At 38.9% G+C, this 22,170-nt stretch overlaps 1 protein-coding gene and 1 long non-coding RNA gene across 3 annotated transcripts; one reads left to right on the top strand and one right to left on the bottom strand.

The window, feature by feature from the left end:
• The first annotated feature begins 1,063 nt into the window (after window positions 1-1,063).
• On the top strand, window positions 1,064-12,366 carry LOC125140742. Its single transcript, XR_007139967.1, has 2 exons — window positions 1,064-2,400; window positions 11,143-12,366. It is a non-coding gene; the product is annotated as an uncharacterized LOC125140742 (long non-coding RNA).
• On the bottom strand, window positions 3,603-14,216 carry nucks1a (nuclear casein kinase and cyclin-dependent kinase substrate 1a). Of its 2 annotated transcripts, none has more exons than XM_047810254.1 (8): window positions 13,931-14,216; window positions 11,087-11,136; window positions 10,841-10,934; window positions 9,829-9,875; window positions 9,559-9,714; window positions 9,047-9,199; window positions 7,757-7,909; window positions 3,603-6,356 (listed from the first exon to the last, which is right to left on the bottom strand). In XM_047810254.1, exons 1-8 carry the CDS (start codon window positions 13,945-13,947, stop codon window positions 6,112-6,114), a joined length of 915 nt encoding a protein of 304 aa, XP_047666210.1. In that variant the 5' UTR covers window positions 13,948-14,216; the 3' UTR covers window positions 3,603-6,111. The 2 variants fall into 2 exon arrangements, with proteins under 2 accessions (XP_047666210.1, XP_047666212.1); XM_047810256.1 differs by having other exon boundaries at window positions 9,047-9,196.
• Between the last annotated feature and the right edge of the window lie 7,954 nt (window positions 14,217-22,170).

The following is a 22,170-nucleotide window of genomic DNA, read 5'->3' as shown; positions in this document are numbered from 1 at the left end:
TAAAATTAAATATATATATACACACACACACACACGGTACTGTGCTGTAAACAAAGAATGCTTTCAAAAATGGAAGTGTTAAACATTTATTTTCATAAATTTTGCCTTCAGAACAGCAGCAGTTCTTCTAGCTACACTCGTACACGGTTTTTGAAGGAACTCGGCCGGTAGGTCGTTCCAAACGTCTTGGAGAACTAACCACAGATCTCCTGTGGATGTCGGCTTTGTCACATCCTTCTGTCTCTTCGTGTAATCCCAGACACACTGGACGATGTCGAGATCGGGGCTCTGTGGGGGCCGTGCCATGGCTTCATGCTGGTTTGAAGGCAAAAGTTAGTAACATCAGATATTGATCTGATTTAGATTTTTCTTTTGTTTTCTCACTTTGCATTTTGTAAATTGACAGAAATAAATAAATTATTATTTATATTTCTGAAAGCATTCTTTGTTTACAGCAATTTTTCACACTTGCCTAAAACTTTTGCACAGTACTGTATATATATATAAATATAAAATCTAAAAACAAAACATTGGAAATTGCAGATGTGTGCAATTTTAGTGCAAAATTATTCGTTCATTCATTCATTTTCTACCGCTTATCTGAACTTCTCGGGTCACGGGGAGCCTGTGCCTATCTCAGGCGTCATCGGGCATCGAGGCAGGATACACTCTGGATGGAGTGCCAACCCATCGCAGGGCACACACACACTCTCATTCACTCTCACACACACACACACACACACTACGGACAATTTTTCCAGAGATGCCAATCAACCTACCATGCATGTCTTTGGACCGGGGGAGGAAACCGGAGTACCCGGAGGAAACCCCCGAGGCACGGGGAGAACATGCAAACTCCACACACACAAGGCAGAGGCGGGAATCAAACCCCCGACCCTGGAGGTGTGAGGCGAACGTGCTAACCACTAAGCCACCGTGCTCCCCGTGCAAAATTATAAACATTATAAATGATAGAAGTGAGATGTTCATGATTTTGGATGTTGTAGTGAATTTCTAGAGATATATGGAGTTATTTTTGAACAATCTTAAGCAAAATAAAATATTCCTGCATGGAAGTGTCATCAGAAGGAAAGTTTACTGCCACAAAGCACGGAGTCTGTAAAATAATATCTAGATAAACTGAAGGAGAATCAAGTGATAAAGTATAGAAGGTGGTGTATTAGGGGTTAAAAGAAGAAATGAGAAGATGTTTCCTCTTGGGTATCTGGTTTCCTCCTCTGGTCCAAAGACAGGTCCCTTAGGCAGATTGTCATCTCTAAATTGTCTGCAGAGAGTGAGTGTGAGTGTGAGTGTGTGTGTGTGTGTGTGATTTAATGCAGGGGAAAAAAATCAACAAATATTAACAATTCAACAAAAATGAGGCTGAGCCAAAGGGTCAGAAACCGAAGCAGAAAAGATATAAAGGACAAAAACCCTAAACGTGTCTTCATGTAGAATACTGACAACACGATCCTTCAGGTTTAATACATTTTTTATGTGACTGAGACAATTAAAAGAAGGAGGAGGAGGAGGAGGAGGAGGAAGCAGAAGTAGAAAATTAAAAGGAGGAGGAAATAGATGAAGGAGGAAGGTTCTCTCAGTGTTTCAGACCAGGTCCTCTGTAGATCTACACAGGTTCGATTACACATTTAAACCCACGTGTCACACTGAGCTCAGCTTCATCACTCACATTAAAGGGACTTACATCAACATTACATGGTCTATTTCTACCTAGTTCAAAATGCAGCTTAAGACAAAGTGTCTTCAAGCTGAGGAGATCTTCTGCTGCTGCTGCTGCTGCTGCTGATCCACCGATTACAAGATAAATGCATTTAAAGTGTTGAAGACATCCTGCCTTGATGCCCAAAGACGCCCGAGATAGGCACAGGCTCCACGTGACCCGAGGTAGTTCGGATAAGCGGTAGAAAATGAGTGAGTGAGTGAGTGAGTGTTGAAGACTTTAGGAGAGTTTGGAGTTCTGCTTTTATTCACTGCAGCCTTCTGAAAGCATCTGATCCGTGTGGGTATAGAATCTACAGGAGGTCACATGAGAGAGCTGCAGATCTTGGCTTTGCTGCTTAGTTTCACACTTGGTTTATTTCTCGATGACTCAGAAGCGCCGCTCTGCATGAGGAAGCGGTCGACTCGCCGGCACGGACGGCTGATGAGACACCAGGAAATATAGAAGTGAAGAAAAAAGAAGAACAGAAGACTCGACGTGCGGGTTGTTTAGATTACAGAGAGGAAACGAATAGAGTAGACGCGACAGCGACAACTACAGACGATCATGCAAACTCGGACTCGCTAAGGTTGTAAAACGAACACCTTCGTTTCTATGGCGATGGCGGACATCCGATTGGACGACGTGTTCACGAAAGGAGTCTCCGGCGTCAGCAAGCGGTAACGTAAACTTAAACAGCAATAAAAAGTATCACGTGTGAATTTTGGATAACGTTAATAACAATAAAAGTAATTATTCTGATCGACGGGTAAACTGGTGTAGTGCGGTGACAACCAATGGGAATAAAGACAGTAGTTGTGACGTGATGCGTCGTAAATAGTTCATGTTGCTTCTCCTTCGTTTTATCCACGAACCAAATCTCCGTCCAGAACGTTTTTATTTCAGCGCTAATTCGGAACGCTAGGCTAGTCTCTCCTCCGACCGAGAACCGTTATTGCCATGGCGACCTGGTAGCAGGAACGCTTACCGAAGACTCATCATAAAAATAGACGAAGAACAAAAGCGCACTGTGTGGCTTTGTTTCCCAGCTTGAGCTTGTACACGGAATCCATTCAGAACAAGTGATGCGTTAAACCACTTCCTGTCGGATAACGTTACTCGAGGTAGTGAAGCACGGACATCGAGCGGTCACGGTAACGGCACGTGGGACACTTTCCTGAGACATCAAGACATGCTTAACCTTCATTAACCTTTAGATTTCACTTTGGTCCGATCAGACGATCTGTGTACGTTTAGCCTCGATGTTTTTATAACTGACATTAAATGGTTTTAACACGAATATGATTTTTTTCCTCCTCTAAACTTGGGGAAACGGAACTACACTCGACAGAGGAAGAAAGGAAGAGGAGAAAAGAGAGGAAGAAAGAAAGAAAATGGAGAAAAGGAAAAAAAAACGGAGAAGGGGAAGAATAAACAAGAGGGGGACTAGGAGGAGCATAGGTGAAAGGAAGAAAAAGGGATAGAAAGTAAAAAGAAAAGGGGTGAATAAAGAACAGAAAGAAGGGAGAAGTAGAAGAAGAAAAGCAAAACAGGAAAAGAAGGGGGGAGGAGGAAAAGAAGAAGAAAGAGAAGAGAAAGAAGAACGAGGGAAGGAAGAAATAGTAAAGAAAGATGAAATAAAAGGAGGAAGAAGAAAAAGAGCAGGAGGAAGTTCGCTCGGTGTTTCTCGCTCGTTCACACACACACAAATCACACTGAGCTTCATCACACAACCGAACAGGATTATAACTCTTATAAACTCTCTGTGTGTGTGTGTGTGTGTGTGTGTGTGTGAATTCTTTACATTACGTCATCATTTAAAGTTTGGTCATTTTCTACCACGTTTCCTCTAAAAATTCAGGTTTAACCAATAAGACAAAAGTTTTTTTTTTAAATCAAGATACAATTTTATTTCTTTTCTTAAAAAAAAAACAAAAAAACAAAATTACAAAAATTCTGAGGAGAATGATGGGAAAAAACAAAAAACAAAAGGTCATTTTTTTTTGAGGGGACGATGATAGATGACGGCTGTCGGGGAAGCGGAAGAGAGATTACGGGTTCTGAGGTATGGTTGGGGGACGGGGACGAGGCGGTGGGTGATACTGAGTGATGCCTGGCACGGAAATGACACAACCGTGTTGTTGGGTCGCTATTAAGCTTCATGAGGAGTTCATGCACATGAAGAGAGTGTAACAGATGACAGAATGCTCAGAGTCCATCATGTTAAAACACTGAAGCTGGAACAGGAACCGAGGCAGAGGATGAACAGGACGTTACAAACTTCTCCGTCTGGTCTGGTTTAATTCACCTTCGCTTCCACGTCACGAGGAACAAAAAAACAAACAAAAAAAAACAACAAGCTCCTCGAATTTCGGCGCTTACGGCTACGAAATAATAAACTCCTCTGAGCCGACGGCAAAGGAGTCCCATCTCGTATTTATTTTTTTTCTTCTCGAAACGTCAGAATGCAGCAAATAAAGCAGGTTTCTGCCGCTTGGAGTCCGATGAGAGGAAATTTCCAGAGCGTTAAAGCGTTTACATCTCTGAATAAAAGCAGAGTGTAAAAAGCGTGCATGGGTTCAAATCGATAGCAAAAAGAAGAAGAAGAAAAAAAGAAAACATTCCTTTATAATGTTACACTGTTTAAGACTGCCATCTCTCTCGCTCTCTCTCACACACACACACACACACACACACACGCGCGCTAAATTAAAACCACAAAGACGTTTCTGAGATGATGTAGTGGACACAAAAGGAAGCTCTCACCTCACAAAAAAAAAGGAAGAAAAAGCTTTAACTCCTTTATTAAAGAAAAAAAAAAGATGAAGACGAGTGTTTTCTGGCTGCTGCTGTGACACCGTTTTCCCGCCTTCACTCGCTCGCACTGAGAAATACGTCATAATTTTTTTATGTTTTTTTTTTGGTAAAGGAGCCGGTTCGTTTCTATTAGAGTCGGATGCACAACTTCTGTAGGTTAGGAGAAGAAAGGACAGAAAAAAGGACAGAAGAAAGGGGGAGACACCCGCACACGTCCGGCTTAAAAAGGGCTAACTAAGAGACGATTAGAAAATACTGTAGGATTAAAAAAAAAGAACAAGAATCGAATATATATATAAAAATAAAAACTAAAGACAGGGAAGAATTAGAGAAATCCACTGAATAATATCAGGTAAAAACAGCACACGGAATAGGAATAAAAAAATAAAAACAACAACAAACAAACAAACAAAAAAAAATAATAATAAAAAAAATTTGACTGGAAGAACATCGGACGCTGCGCCGTCGAGCCGTACGTCGCGTTTAACATCGTAATAAAAGCGAAATTCTAAGCGGTCACAGCATTCTGCGAAAAAATAATAATTAAAATCGCAAGTCCAAAAAAAAAAAAAAAAAGGGGGGGGGGAACTTTCCTAAATCCTGGTTCAGTTCTAACCTTCTCCTGTACATCGTAGTGTTTTCCTGCTCCAACGTCCCACCACCCGACGTCCTCCTCCTGTCTTGTCCATAACGTGCGTCGTAAAATAATTCGCTCTTCTCCGGATCCCGAACATCGCGGGGAAGCGAGTCGGACCGTAGCGCTCGATCGTCTGACGTGCGAAAGGCTCAGATCGATTGTAAAGCAGTGTTTAGACTTTACTCACAGTTTAAATGATCGTAGGCCGTTTAAACGTATTACTTTTCGTTATTCCTATCAGGATTAGTAGCTTAGATTTACCCTGTTCAGCTTTAATTGTTTATTCAGTGTGAGATCATTCGAAAGGTTTTAAAAAAAAAAACGGTTAGGAGTAAGCGGTGATTTATGAGATTATCTGGCAACCCTACCCTAACAGAACGAAAACAGCTCGAGGACAGTTTGTCCGTCGTCGGTCGTTCCTGATTCATAAAATGCGTACATGTCTGCAGGCGTTGTGTTTATTTCTGTCACTAAAAAAGATGTGGAGGCAAGTGTGTTAGAGCAGGAAAACCACTGGGCACAGAGCTGAGGACCAGCAGGAACTGTGTGGAGATGAAACCAGAACTCAAGAACCGTTAGAGCAGCAGCCCGTGAGCAGTGGAGGAGCGGCGGCGGGCTTTTCTTATCGTTCTTGCCTATAAATAAAAATAAAATAAAATAATAATAAAATAAAAAATACAAATACATCATTCTCTTTCTCTCTCTCGCACAAACACACACACACACACACACACACACACACACACACACACACACACACATCTGATGCTTTCTGGGACAACATGGTTTTTGTGATACAGAAAGTTAAAAAAAAAAAAAAAAAAAAAAAAGCCAGGTCACCACAGACAAATTATAACAATAGAAAAAACCTCCAAAAGAGAAAAAATAAACAGAGAGAAAGAAAGAAAACAGAGAGCGCAAACGAGACGCGAGGTGGCTAATCTTCCCCGGACGGCGCGTCGTCTTCTGAGCCGTCCTCTTCGTCCTCCTCTTCCTCGTCGTCAGGGGTGTTTTTCTTCTTTTTGGCGGACGGTGGCAGCGAGCTCTTCTTCTCCACCTCGTCTTCCTCCTCGTCCTCGAGCGGGCTCTCGGGCTCCTCCTCCTCTTTAGGTGAGGATTTCTCCAGGGCCTTCGCTGCACTCGGGCGACCTTTGCCCTTTCCCTTCATGGGGCTCGGGGTGACTGTGAGAGACACGACAGGGAGACAAGACGAGATTTTATTCCCCTGAATGCCGAACGTTCACGTGTTGAGAATCGACGCTCGGGGAGTTTTCACAAAAATAACAGTTTGTCTGTAAAGCTGAAGTCTCTCTGTCTGTTTGTCTGTCTCACTGTTTATCCGTCTGTCTGTCTGTTTATCCGTCTGTCTCACTGTTTATCTGTCTGTTTATCCGTCTGACTGTTTATCCGTCTGTCTGTCTGTTTATCCGTCTGTCTGTTTATCCGTCAGTCTGTCTGTCTGTTTATCCGTCAGTCTGTTTATCCGTCAGTCTGTTTATCCGTCTGTCTGTTTATCCGTCTGTCTGTTTATCCGTCTGTCTGTCTGTCTGTTTATCCGTCTGTCTGTTTATCCGTCAGTCTGTCTCACTGTTTATCCGTCTGTCTGTTTATCCGTCTGTCTGTTTATCCGTCTGTCTGTCTGACTGTTTATCCGTCTGTCTGTCTCACTGTTTATCCGTCTGTCTATCTGACTGTCTGTTTATCCGTCTGTCTGTCTCACTGTTTATCCGTCTGTCTGACTGTTTATCCGTCCGTCTGTCTGACTGTTTATCCGTTTGTCTGTCTGTTTATCCGTCTGTCTGTCTCACTGTTTATCCGTCTGTCTGTCTCACTGTTTATCCGTCTGTCTGTCTCACTGTTTATCCGTCTGTCTGTCTCACTGTTTATCCGTCTGTCTGTCAGACACTCTGAACATCCATCATTATCCTCTCTGTCCCTGTCTCACAACTTGGCCCAGGCTTTCTCTCCATCTCTGTCTGTCTTCATCTGTGTCCATAAGTCTCACCCCATCCCTCCACCTCTCTGGCTGCCCGCCTGTCTCACCATCCTCCTGTCTTCTTCTTGCTCTGTGTGTCTGTCCCTTCAGCTCTAGATCCATCTGTCTCTCTCTCTCTCTTTCTGTCTGTCTATCAATCTCTCTCTTTCTAGATCTGTCTCTCTCTCTCTCTCTCTCTGTCTGTCCGTCAAACTCTCTGTCTCTGGATCCACTTGTCTTTATTGCCATCCCTCCTTCTCTTTATCTATCTGTCTCTGGAGTGTTTTTCAGTCAAAAAACACTTCATCCACCTGTTTGCCCCCCCCATCTGCATCCACATGCCTCACCATCTCTCCAATTCTATGCTCATTCGTCCTCCCTGTATCTCCACCCTCCGCTGTATCTCTCTCCCCATTTGCATGTCTGTCACTTCTCTCTCTCTCTAAATCTGTCTATCTGTTGTTCTCTCACCATCACTCTAGCCCTCTGTCCTTCTACCGCCTCACAGTCCGCCTTTCCATCCTTTTATCATTCTGTCCGTCTCGGCAACCAACAGATCAGCGGTCAGTGACGACACGGTGTGAGGTTGAAGCTCTTCTCTCCGTACCTGTGGCCTTTAGTCTGGGTTTAGGAGATTTCTTCTCCTTCTTCTCCACCTTGCGTCCTCGCTGAGTCACTTTCTTGCCCTTCTTTTTGGAGTGACCGTAGTCGCTGTCGTCATCGTCGTCCACCATGAAGTCCTCGTCGCTCCCGGACTCTTCTGTAACAACCGTGAGGGTCGGGATTAGACGCTAGCGTAGAGACGAGCTTAACGGCAACAAAATTAGCTCACGTTTAAAAAGCCCTAAAAACTCCTACAGCAGAAAATAAAACAAATCCGATAAAGCAGCCATAAAGGAAACCATCTGTAAACTTAATACGGTTAAAAGAGAGAGAGAGAAATGATAAGAAAAACAGACAGAGAGAAGGAGGAGAGACTGAGAGACTCAGATGCAGACAGACGGATAAACAGATGGAGAAACACAGACAGATAGATGCCCCTTTACCACCGAGGCAGTTTGAGTGCAGGTTCGGAGCCTAATTTAGAACCAGTTCTCTCTTTTTCGACAGACAAAGCACCGGCTCCGAATCAGTAAAAGTGGCTCTTAAGTAGCACCAAAACGTTGCTGGTCTAGACTTAAGAACCGCTTGTGTCAGGAGCTGTGGGCGGGGCTACTGTTAGCGTATGTGATAATGTACCTTAAGTACACTAATGTTTAATACACTTTTACTTTACCGCGATATGACACATTATCAGCACACATGATAGTAGGTAGCTACATGCTAAGGCTAACTTTTTTCTGTGTTAACGATAAAATAACGTTATGTACTTTATCGATTACAACCTCCGTTTATACAGATTACATGGAGCTGCACGTACACGTTTTATTCGCCGCGTTTGGATGCTGATGTAGGTTCACAAAGCCATGAGCATTAACAGTAAAGCAACATCCGCCATTGTTGTTGTGTTTGTGTTTGTCGCTGCTGCGCTAACGTTGCTGGGACACGTGACACGTATACAGTGACGTCACACTCGGCGCTGTGATGCTCTCTAGCCGATGGAAAGGCAAACCGGTTATTAGAAGGTTTAAACCAGCACTAGCGCTAGCTCTGAACCAGCACCCGGTTCTTTCTGGTGGAAAAAAGGTGAGAGAGGCACAAAAACATCTCTCTAGAGACTTTACAACACTCAGACCACAGCTACACGCATGCTGAATGCTGATTGGTTGATGGGATTCCAGATGTTCCGCCTTATGGACACAGGTAAACAGTCTTGTGTTCGAAAAAAGGAGGAACTTGTGATCTCATGCTAACGATCTGAATTTATCTAAGAAATTATACATAAAATCGTTCTCACGCTCCACGTAGGTGTGCTCATCTTCCTCTTTATCCTCATCCTCACTCCCTCGGTCCCCGAGCAGGATCTCTCTCTGTTTGGACGCAGCCTTGGAGGCGGCTTGTCTCACCTGCCTGGGCTTCCGGCTCACCTTATCCTCATCGCTCTCATCTGCTGAGGGACATACATACACACGTACACACACATACACACACACATACATACATACACACACACATACATACACATACGTACGTACACACACATACACACACACATACGTACACACACACACGTACACACACACATACGTACACACACACACGTACACACACACACGTACACACACACACGTACACACACACACGTACACACACACACGTACACACACACACGTACACACACACACGTACACACACACACACGTACACACACACGCGCACACACACACATTTGAGAAACACTACTAAACAACACATCTACAACAAACTCAAACACGAAGGCAATTAGGAAGGAAAAGTAATGGCACCCACCTGAATCCCTTTTCCTCTTCAGTGACCTTCTGCTCGGCTTCTCCACTTTAGCCTTCTTCCCCTTCTTTCCCTTTTTGGCTTCGTAATCACTTCCTCCATCTTCCTCCTCCTCTTCTTCCTCCCCAAACTCGTTGTCTTCGTCGCTGCCGAAATCATCTGGAAGGCCAAAAAAAAAACCCAACATTTTTTTAAATGGGGGAAAATGTTTAAAATCTGAGTGGATGCTAACAGCTCTGTGAACAGGGCTGATGGGTCGTGAGTGTGACTTACCTGCTGAATCATTTTTAGGTTTGGAGACTTTGTCATCGGAGTCATCGCTGGGGGGAAAAGGGATAACAGTTCTTTTATTTGTCAGAATTAGGGTTCGCTCAAACACCTCGACTAACGGTTTTATCTCAACACTAACGAGAGGCAGAATTCAACCTCAAAACAAATTACACTCGGGTTGCCATAGCAACAGGTGCTAAAAGCAAGGCTGGGCTGTTATTGGTCAGGAGTTTGCCGATTGCTCATCAACATGACTGGATGTCTTACGCACCACATAAGTGACATTTTAAGGTGGTGACGGCGACCGAGGTGCAGTGATGCGTTTACTGTAAGAGCAGGACACAGTGTTTATTTATCACTGATTATTTACGTTTATTACTGAATTGACACACACTCCCAGACGCGTGCGACGACACACACTCCCAGACATGCATGGACATGCAGACACACACTCCCGCAACACTTTGCAGTTCGGGCGGCCCGCCTAAGCTGGGAAAAGCTACCGCCTTAACTAGGTCGTCCAAAATAAAATAAAAAATTCCGCTGCACAAAAGGCCTCACACCGCGAGCGGGCACGCATGTCACACGGCCGAAATGAGAGAAAGACATGGTCCGTCACTGTCTGGAGGATAACTAGTCAGTTGATAAAAGGCGTGTCCGTGAGAACTGTAAGTGGACGTATGTTCTGGGTTTATTTAAGCCTGTTATTGTATTAGTCTATAGTTCTTGCAAATTTAAAGTAAGTTAGCTGGTGATTTTGATGTTTGAGTTCTTCACCTGCTACCTAGGTTGCACATGCACACACACACACAAAATCAACCCCCCCCCACACTCAACACACATTTCTACACACACACTCCTACATACCCCCACTCACAAACACACAAACACCCCCCCACACAAACACCTTCCCCACACACAAACACACTCCCCCACACACACATCCCCCCCACAGACAAACACACTCCCACGTTTAAATAAATCATTTTATTCCTTTAATCAGTAAAAATTCCACCTTTCCTCCTGTGAGTTCTTGGTCTTCTTGTGCTTGATTTCACGTGGCGCTGCCCGGATCTTCTTGGGCTTGCCCGAGTCTTGCTCGTACTCATCTGGAAACAAAACAATCGACCAAGAGATGCAATGTTCAGCTTTTCCTTAGAGTCCGAATGTTCTTAGTTTTCAAAGTGTTTGTTCCAGATGAGAATCCAAAGAAAACAAACCATAATAAATAAATAAACAAATAAATCAAACCACACGTTACCTGCATCATCAGATTCGTTGAACTGTGAATAATTCACCACTTTTCTGTTCCTGTAGAATAAACACAACATTATTGTTAAATGGTTCCTGGATGATCCAGACAGCAGCAAGATGGAAAGAAAAAAAAAAAACTCTCCTAAAGCTTCTTCATTAATGACCCTGTAAATGACTCCATTAAAATCTACTTCACATCAAACACCCTGGAGGCTGAACTCAATCCATCCTTACGTTCATGGAACCTGACTTTCCAGGAACTGTTTAGAAAAGTCTCTCTGATTGGATGTCGTGGTGGAGAAAGAAAAATGATTCTGTGCAGCTTTCCTTTAACCGAGCGAGCGGACACATTGGTCCAGCTCTCGTTCCCACAGGACTTCGCGTCTTCACAGATCGTACGACTATAACGGCATGCGTCATCCTGCTACGAATCATCTCACAGCCGCGGAAAGATCAAATATCATCTGAGCCATGAGCGATAAACCTTTTTTATAACGGCTTCATTTACAGACAAAAAGACCGGCTGGCTTTTTTGTTTGTTTGTTTTTTATCATTTCCTTGCTATAATTTTTGTTGTTTTTAAAACAACACTGATAATATATTATATGAGCTAAATATAATAATAATTTCAATAATATTCCCATAAAGCCTATGTATGTTAAATATGTGTATGTTAAACAATTTTAATATTTACATTGAAAATGATATGAAATTCTGACAAATTTTGAAATTTGAAAAACAATTCACATAAAGAATAGTTTAAATGTTTACATACTTATTTGTAATTTTTATTTTGCAGGACTATTAAATATATATATATTGCATTATTCAATAGTTCTTTTTATTTTTTTTTAGAAAACTGTTATTTTTTTATTTTTTATGACAAATTTCATTGTGTTTGAGGGGAGACTGTTAATGTTTAATATTAATTTTCTATTTTATTTTATACATTTTTGATGTTTATTGCTCTTTATTTGTTTTGTGGGGATTATATATTGGAATAGTTTTCTATATTATATATTATAATTTTACACATATTCTACTTTGCATTATATAATGATTGTGCATTATTTTTAATATATATTTTCTATTCCTATAATGAATTTATTCATATTTTGGCGGTAGATGAATTTGTCATTTTTTTAACTACTGGGGTTGACTTTTGTTTTGAAATCGTTTACCACATCTGAATCATTTACGGCACTATAAACATTTCTTTAAATAAATTATGCTTGTTATTAAAAATAAGCTCTATGTTGAGATAATAAATGATGGAGTATGAACTCATTTATAAGAATTATATTTCATTCGGTAGACTATTTCTCAACCAGCAGATGATCAGCCTTTATTAAAACAGACATTTTATTTCTCGTCAGTTCCGTATGTAATTTTCTTAAACAAACGTCGCCGAACGCAGCTCGTCACGGTGTTACGTCCCGTATACTGTTAACATTCCGTCAGTTTTCCAGCCCTATGTTTTAATCACATGATGAATTTTGTGTTTGTTCTATTTAAACACGCATTTCTGTAGTAGGATGAACTTATTTATTTATTTTTACATCGATACGTTATGCGTTAGACGATTCATCGCTCTGATTTCATAACATCAACATCGTTTGACACATTTTTATGGATAATTGCATGATTTCCTTCTGTTGTTGTTCTGTTGTCAGTGTAACCACTACTCTTTTTTTTATATACTGTATATTAAATGATGTCTTTATTCTTTATATATATTTTTGCTGCTGTAACAGAGAAATTTCCAAATTGTGGGATGAATAAAGGAATATCTTATCTTTTCTTCCTTGTAGATGCATTGACTACAAACTTATACAACAAATAATTAATTATAGCAATTTTTATTATTATTATTTTAGTATTCATATCAATGTTACATTACACCATTGTTGTCTGTATTAATTTCAAAATAAATAAAATAAATTATATATATATATATATATATATATATATATATATAAATTTATAGACATTATTAAATCATGGTATATTTATAAAATAATAAATACACACATACATACTAATATATATATATATATATATATATATATATATATATATATATATATATATATATATACACACACACACGTGTGTGTGTGTGTGTGTGATGAAAAAATTATAGATTTATCTAAACGGCATTCGTAGTCATGGTGTATATATATATAAACAATTTAATTATCGATAAATATACAATATTTACAGTTTTTTGAGAGATAATGGGGGCGTGGCTACATGATATAAACCCACCCCCTTTGTTGCGTCATTCCGTCATGTTAATTGAGCGCGAGCCGCAGCAGCGTCTTTTTCTTTAAAATCACATGCGTGTTAAACAAAAAAAATAAAATAATTAAATAAATAAATAATCGTCGATTGGTACAAAATCGATTATTAAACATGGCGCGTTAACGCTGCGTCTTTCTGCACACCGACACGTACACCCTTATGGAGCTTTTTATACTCGTTCTTCAGCCCAGTATGAATGGGAGGGAGGCCATGTTCTTACTCAGGGTAAAAAAAATAAACCTGAACCTGGCAGCATTTATCACACATAAATGTCTGCAACGCCGCGTTGTAGCCGGATGATTCATGCACATTAGGAAGAAAACAGATACGCATTCGAGAAAGCTTTGCAATTAAACAAACACGCTGCACGGAATAAGCAAGGCGTGTGATTAAATACGATCGGAATGAACACAAACGTAAATAACAGCAAATAAAGGGATATTAAGCAAAGCGACGCTGGCACGTGCGTGAAAGCCAACAAACTCCTGAGTGTGCGCGTGCGATCAATGCAGCAGCGCACGAGGAGGACATTTTAAATCCAACCTACCTCACTGGTCTGGACATTTTTGCAGGAACACTGTTGAGATTTTTTTATGAAAAATGGAGGAAATAAAAAAAAAGCTTCACCGACTGACAGACTCAATGTAACGTCGCATAAAAACACCAACACCAGTTTTCTCCCCGAATCGCAAAAGTAAATAAAACGGGTGAAAAGCTCTGCTGCGCTAAAGGGTTTTACTTTAATATTTTACCTTGAGCTACACAAAATGGTGAATAAAACAAACTGAAACTGCAGCCCTCGCGCAACCTAACGCTCAGGCTATGTGGGCGGGGCTTGTTCAGGGTAAAACCCGCCTGTTCCAGTAGTCGCGCCGCGCGCGCTTTTCCATGCCTCATTACCATTGGCTCATTCGAACGCGCATTCGCGTTATGATTGGCTGCCTTTATTGTCCGTCAGCTTGGCTCGCGTGACCCTCCCCCCCTTTCTCTCTCGCTCGTGCGCAGATAGGTTGCGCGGTAACTGTCTGCTTCAGAAACACAAAGAGGCCTCGTTAAAGATGTGGGGTTTGTTTAGGTGTAAAATAAACACTGCGCGGTTTGGACACTTCAGACTGTTGTTGTTTGGTCAGTTGGGTCGTGTTACAGATCCAGCCGTTTAAGACTGATGTGTTCCCCCTAAATTGTGCCCTATTTTGTGTTTAAACTGCGTGTGTAAAATGGCACCCAAACTCCCAGTCCATGTTCACTAATAATACACTATAATACATTATAATACACTCTATAACACTGTAATGCACTCTATAACACTATAAAATACTGTAGTACACTGTAATAGACTTTAATACAGTGTAATACACTCTATAATAGACTATAATACACTATAATATGCTATAATGCACTATAATACACTATAATATGGCGGTTGAAGACCTACTTATTCAGGAAACACTTCAACTAGCACTTCTTTCTCTATCTTTTGCATTTACAAAAAAAAAATTCAATTAAATTCAATTCAAGTTTATTTGTATAGCGCTTTTTACAATGGGCTTCGTCTCAAAGCAGCTTTACAGAACATAAACATAGAGCAGAAGTTAAACATAAGGAGAAAAAATAATTTATATAGTAAAAATTTAAGATATATATAGTTCACAGTGTATATGTATGTATTTAGTTATCCCCAATGAGCAAGTCTGAGGTGATCGGGCAGCAGAATAAAAATAAAAAATAAAAAACACAACCTTTGACACTTTTTCATTGTAACTTTGAACAATGTTTTAAACTCATGGTATCTTAAGTCTGTAACCTAGTGAGCAGCATTAATGTATTCAGTGTTAGAGATTTAAACACTTATGTACGTCGCTCTGGATAAGGGCGTCTGTCACATGCTGTAAATGTAAATGTAAATAATACACTTTATAATAAACTATTATACAATCTATAACACTATAATACACTACACTCTATAACACTATAATACACTATAATACACTCTTTAAAACACTATAATACACTATAATACACTCTATAATACACTATAATACTCTATAATGCACTATAATACACTGTAATAGACTATAATACACTCTATAACACTATAATACACTATAATACACTCTATAATACACTATAATACACTATAATACACTCTATAATACACTCTATAATGCACTATAATACACTATAATACACTATAATACACTCTATAATAAAATATAATACACTATAATACACTGTAAGTAATAACACTGCAATGCATTGTGGGAGTCTGTGGATGTTAGATATTTTACAATGTGCAAATATATAAAATGATTCAGACATTAGGACCTTTATATTCTCTCTCTCTCTCTCTCTCTCTCTCTCTCTCTCTCTCTCTCTCTCTCTCTCTCTCTCTCCCTCCCCTCTCTTTCTCCCTCCCTCCCCCTCTCTCCCCTCTCTTTCTCTTTCTCCCCCCTCCCCCCTCTCTGTCTCTCTCTCTCTCTCTCTCTCTCTCTCTCTCTCTCTCTCTCTCTCTCTCTCTCTCCCTCTCTCTCTGTCTGTCTGTCTCTCTCTCTCTCTTTCTCTTTCTCTCTCTCTCTCTCTCTCTCTCTCTCTCTCTCTCTCTCTCTCTCTCTCTCTGATGGTTAGAGTTTTATAACAATGGAAATCAAAGCTCAAGACATATCACACTCTTATAAACAGGTTTCTTATGCTTTTGTTGGCTAAATGATGGTGTGTATCATCCAACAAATAGTTTTCCTCTTACACAGAAACTTTAGAAACCAATCTGAGGCCTGAATACTGTGTACCATATGTAATGTCTATCGTCAGCTGACAATCTGCAGCTATAACACTAGAAGATCTGTTTCTCAAGCCTTCACTGTGTTTTGCATTTTCAATGCCTGTGAGACTGTCAGGTTTTCCAGTGCGTGGATGTAAAGCCTCTTTAATCTGTGCATCACTAAAAGTCATCACCCTTATGATAGCAGAGCTGTGTGGAGAGCTTGTTATGTTCATTTGAATCTGACCCGGTCGTAGTGTCGGCACTTGAAATCCTGCATTTTTTCCGATGGAAATAAGATAAAAAAAAATTCATGTTTTCTCGTCCTTGCTCTCCTAGTATTGAAGTGAGGAGAGACTGTTTCCATAGCAACCAGGTGAGGCAGCGTTTTCTCCTCGCCTGCTCTCTCTTGCGGTCTCTGTTTTTTTTTTTCAATCTGTGTGCTGTTTACCTCCGCTAACCTTCAGACGGGCCTCACTGTACGTCTCTGGCTTATTTACACGCACATCTTGCTGATTAACACACAGGTGATGCAGAAATGTTATCATCTTAATGCATGCACACATGTGCATGATATAATGAAATGCTTTTGGGCCGGTTTAGGTGCAGATCACACACAGATAACGTTAACGTTACAAACAGCAGAAACACAACGTATTTAACGTAAAAAATTCAACTAGAGAAACAAACCAAAAATTTCTCAACATGACTGCATTGTTAGATACAGTATGTTTGTGTGTGTGTGTTTGTGTGTGTGTGTTAATGTTGAACAGTTTACAGAAATAAAAGAGCAGCACAATCTGTATAACAGTTTTGTGAGATTTAGTAGGACACTATTATTATTTTTGTATTATTTATCATATAAAAGTGAATAGATTTCTTCTAGCAAACAATTTTAGAAAACGCAAAGGAGTTAATTCTGTGTAATTAAATTTTAATGCTTAATACCTATTTATTAACATACAAACTGGTTAAAAAAAGAGTCCATTATACATACACACACACACACACATGTATATATATATATATATATATATATATATATATATATATATATATATATATATATATATATATATATATATATAAAATTATAATGAAGTAAATAACAGATAAAACACCTAGAAACCTCTAATACTCGTTTTAAATAACTCTTAATTTTGCAGATTTTCTACACTACTGCAAGACAGTCTAAGATGATCTGATGTGATCCACAACTGTTCTTTATTAAAGTACTGGAGAAGAGATTTCTATAAACACTGAGAGGTTTGTTTGTTTTGCTTTCGAGTAATATTCAGCCAATAAAATCCCTGGCCCTGTTTAATTTAATATATTATTTCTTTTTGGCCAGGGAAAGTAAAGACTTTTTGTGTTTTGTACACCGTGGAGGACGTTGAGCTAAAACTTGAAGATCTTTCAGAAAAAAAACAACAGCATGTTTAATAGAAACCAGTTGAGGAGAACTGGACATGTGATACAGGATGGAAATCCCCAGTCATTTTCAGCACAGAAGGTTTCAACTGGTTTCGTTGACCAGTAACCAACGTTCCTCTTTTACCTGATGTAAGACCTCGTAATGAGCACATGAAGGAAAGGGAAAAAATGGAATAAAATTGTACAACAAAGAAGAAAGTGAAATTAAATATATAAATAAACAGACCTTTAACTTATACTAATAAATAAATAAATAAATAAATAAATAAATAAATAAATAAATAAATAAATAAATAAAATTTTACCTTGTACTAATAAATACAAGGGCAAATTGTGGGCTAATGGTTAGAGAGTCTGACTCGTAATCCTAAGGTTGTGGGTTCGAGTCTCGAGCCGGCCACGACTGAGATGCCCTTGAGCAAGGCACTGAACCCCCCAACTGCTCCCCGGGCACCGCAGCATAAATGGCTGCCCACTGCTCTGGGTGTGTGTTCACGGTGTGTGTGTGTGTGTGTGTGTGTGTGTGTGTGTGTGTGTTCACTGCTGTGTGTGCACTTTGGATGGGTCAAATGCAGAGAACAAATTCTGAGTATGGGTCACCGTACTTAGCCGTATGTCACGTCACATCACTTTTACTTTAAAATAAATATATACAAACAAATAAGTAAATAAACTTTTAACTTTTACTAATAAAGAAATGAATCTTTAACTTTTACAATAAATATATAAATATATAATATTTTACCTTGTACTAATAAATAAATAAATAAATATACAAACAAATAAACAAATAAACTTTTAACCTTTACTAATAAATAAATGATTCATTAACTTTCACAATAAATATATAAATAAATAATATTTTCCCTTGTAAATATTGTAAATAAATATACAAACAAATAAACAAATAAACTTGTAACCTTTACTAATAAATAAATGATTCATTAACTTTCACAATAAATATATAAATAAATAATATTTTCCCTTGTAAATATTGTATGTAAATAAATAAATAAATAAATAAATAAATAACATTTACTAATAAATAAATGAATCTTTAACTTTCACAATAAAGAAACAAACAAACAAACAAACAAATAAATAAATAAGCCTTTTAACTTTTATTTTTCAAAAAATAATTGGAGAACAGTGTGTATTTAAAAGAAATACATATACATAAAATATAAAATTGGTTTCTTTTCATAAACAAGTTCTGTATATACCATAAAAAACAGATTTTAATTAAGCAAAAAAAATGTTTATGTTCCATATTATTAATATATAGTGCTGAATATTTGCAATTCCTCACACTATAGCATAAGGAGTTCATTATAAAGCCGGTTATTTCTTTTACAAAAAGGTCTGCCAATTCTTTAACAATAAATGATTATTTAAATCTCTGTGACACAGAATGGCCACCAGAGGGCAGTAGCACATTTTATTTGAAAATGTTTTTTTAAATATGTATATAATAAATAAAAAATATTTCCATGTGTCAAAAAAAAAAAAAAAATCAAATCAAATTTCATTTTTAACATACATACAGCGATGTATGTATACAGGGGTAAAAAATAAAACCAAAACCAAAAGGAGATAAAAGGATAAAAATTATAAACCATGTAAAAATTATATAAAATATAAAAAAAAAATTGTTCTCCTGAAATCATCTCTCCAGGTTTTTAGTCTCCTGTAGGTAGACCGTCTCGTCGTTGTTGGAGATCAGACCCACCACAACAGTGTCGTCAGCAAACTTGATGATGGTGGTGGAGTTGGAAGTGGCCACACAGTCATACTGTATGTGTACAGTGAGTACAGCAGGGGGCTCAGAACACAACCCTGGAGAGCTCCAGTGCTGAGGGTGAGGGTGGATGAAATGTTTTTGCCCACCCGTACAGCTTGTGGTCTGTCTGTCAGGAAGTTGGAGATCCATTGACACAGCGGCAGGCTGAATCCTAGAACCTCCAACTTAGAAGTGAGCGTGGAGGGAATTATGGTGTTGAACGCTGAACTGTACAGTCCAGGTGGCTCATCGTAGCGTGGAGAGGATGAGCAATGGCATCCTCAGTAGAGCGGTTCTGTCGCTACGCAAAATGTAGTGGATCCAGCGTGTCTGGTAGTGATGCAGTGATGAAGTCTCTGCCCAGTCTTTCGAAGCACTTCATCACTACTAAGGTCAGGGCCACAGGGAGGTAATCGTTGAGGCAGGCGGGCTGGGGTTTCTTCGGGACAGGAACAATGGTGGACTCTTTGAAGCATGAGGGGACAACAGACTGACCGTGTGATAGTTTATCAGAAATCTGAGACTGTTTATATTTAACAAGATTAATTATGACATCATCATTACAGCCTTGTTTTTAATTGACCACATGTTAGTACAGTGACTAAGAATAAAAAACAGTAACTGATTTCTTATTTGCACTTCTGTACATGACAAAATCTCATGTATACTTCATTGTATGTAAGTCTCCGTTTTAAAAATGACTTAAAACAACCCGGATTATTCGTTTTACACTCCCGAGGGCGTAGATTTCAAATTTAGTTCTCCTCTAATAAAAGCTGTTTTCTTTTTTATTATAAAGTCTTCTTTTTTTTTGTTTGTTTGCTTGTTTTTACACATAACTGATTTCTTTATGTGGACTGTAGTTCCATTGAGTTTGGAGATAATTACTTACAATAAATGGTAACATAAAACAAAATAAAATGAAAAAAAAAAAATTATATTATTAAACTATTTTATATAATTGAAATAAATTAAAATAGAAATCATAAATACTAGTCCCAAATAATATTTAATTATATATAATTTTATATTTATAAAAAAATATAATGGAGAAAATAAATAAATCATCTTCCTGAACCATATGAATTTTTTTTTAATACCTTTAAATCTTTTTTTTTTTTCGAAAAATTTGATTTGACAACTAATTTTTTCGCTCGATTAAAAGTGTGAATTTATTGAAACTGAAGCCACCTTCCTTCCAAAGCTCGAGTTAAGAGCAGGTTCATTTATTTCTGTACAGATCCACTGACTGAACAGAACTGATGATATTTGCAGTTTGTATTCTCACCACTAGGAGGTGTTGCTGCTCAAGTTGTTCCACATGGAGCCTGGAGTCACCTGGGAGAAACCATGAAGATGACTGTAACTGATACGAACAGTTTTACTCTGATGTTCCTTTTGAGTCCGGTTCCACTCATGGGTTCTTCCTCGTGTCGTCTCAGGGAGTTTTTCCTCATCTTCATCACCTCTGGCTTGCTCATTAGGGATACGTTTATGACATATATATTGAATATATTTGTTTCTGTAAAGACATTTGTGAAAATGTCCACCGTTTAAACCGATCTAGAAATAAAATTAAAATGAATGAAAGTATTTACAACCTGATACGCAAGACGATGTTGATGAAGATTCATCCTGAGCTCAACGTCATCCTCGAAGACAGAAACAAACTTCAAAATTAACCCATAAATGAGCAATTTGAGTAAATTCTGTATGATCAAAATGGCCTGTTGCCGAAAGCCGACGTTTTATCCTGTAATGACTTTGCTGGAAATGAAGAGAGTTGCTTTTTTTTGGGGGGGGGGGAGCTTTCCTCTCATTTTGCTCACTTTTATTTTTCCTCATGTCGCTTTCAAAGTCCTGCTGTGAGCCATCTGGAGCTCGTCTCTCCGATTATAAACCAGCGCTGCGTTTCGGAAACGTTTGAAAAAGATTTATTTGGTGGAGAAACTTACAGAACGAGCGGATTGACACGACACGTCTGTGTAAAGAGAAACATCACGCCACGTTCCCCTGTTCCTCTGATGCTCTTCAGAAACACTTCCTACCTCGGTGACGTCTGGATTCTGATTATAAAGTCTCCTTTCTTCATGTAGACTGTAGTTCCATTGAGTTTGGAGATGACTTAAATAAATAAATAAATAAATAAACAAACAAACAAACAAACAAATAAATAAACGAAAACAATAAAAATAGATAAATAAATAAATAAGTAAAAATAGATAGATAGATAGATAGATAGATAGATAGATAGATAGATAGATAGATAGATAGATAGATAGATAGATAGATAGATAGATAGATAGATAAATAAATGAAACCCCTTGATGTAACCTTTAGTACTTGAGGTACTAGCAAATAGTAAATGTGATGGTTCAGTGGTTAAGGCTTTGGGTTACTGATCAGAAGGTCGGTGTTCAAGCCCACAAGCTGCTGAGACATCAACATTGGGTCCTTGATTGTCCGTAGTGTGTGTGTATGAGTGAATGAGAGTGTGTGTGTGTGTGTGTGTGTGTGTGTGTGTTTGTGTGTGAGTGAATGAGAGTGTGTGTGTGCCCTGTGATGGGTCGGCACTCCGTCCAGGGTGTATCCTGCCTCGATGCCCGATGACGCCTGAGATAGGCACAGGCTCCCCGTGACCCGAGGTAGTTCGGATAAGCGGTAGAAAATGGATGAATGAATGAATGAATGAATGAATGAATGAACTCACTCCTTACAGCTTCTTCTTAAAAAGTTCACATGAATGTTGTTCGATTTCACAGTGTAGTGTGAACTGTAGTGTAGTTTCAGGAAATAAAGTCCTTCAGGATTATAC

The sequence above is a fragment of the Tachysurus fulvidraco genome, chromosome 2 (assembly GCF_022655615.1).
Source record: "Tachysurus fulvidraco isolate hzauxx_2018 chromosome 2, HZAU_PFXX_2.0, whole genome shotgun sequence".
NCBI lineage: Eukaryota > Metazoa > Chordata > Actinopteri > Siluriformes > Bagridae > Tachysurus > Tachysurus fulvidraco.
The sequence above is the reverse complement of the archived record's forward strand: the minus strand, read 5'-3'. Positions and strand labels throughout refer to the sequence as shown.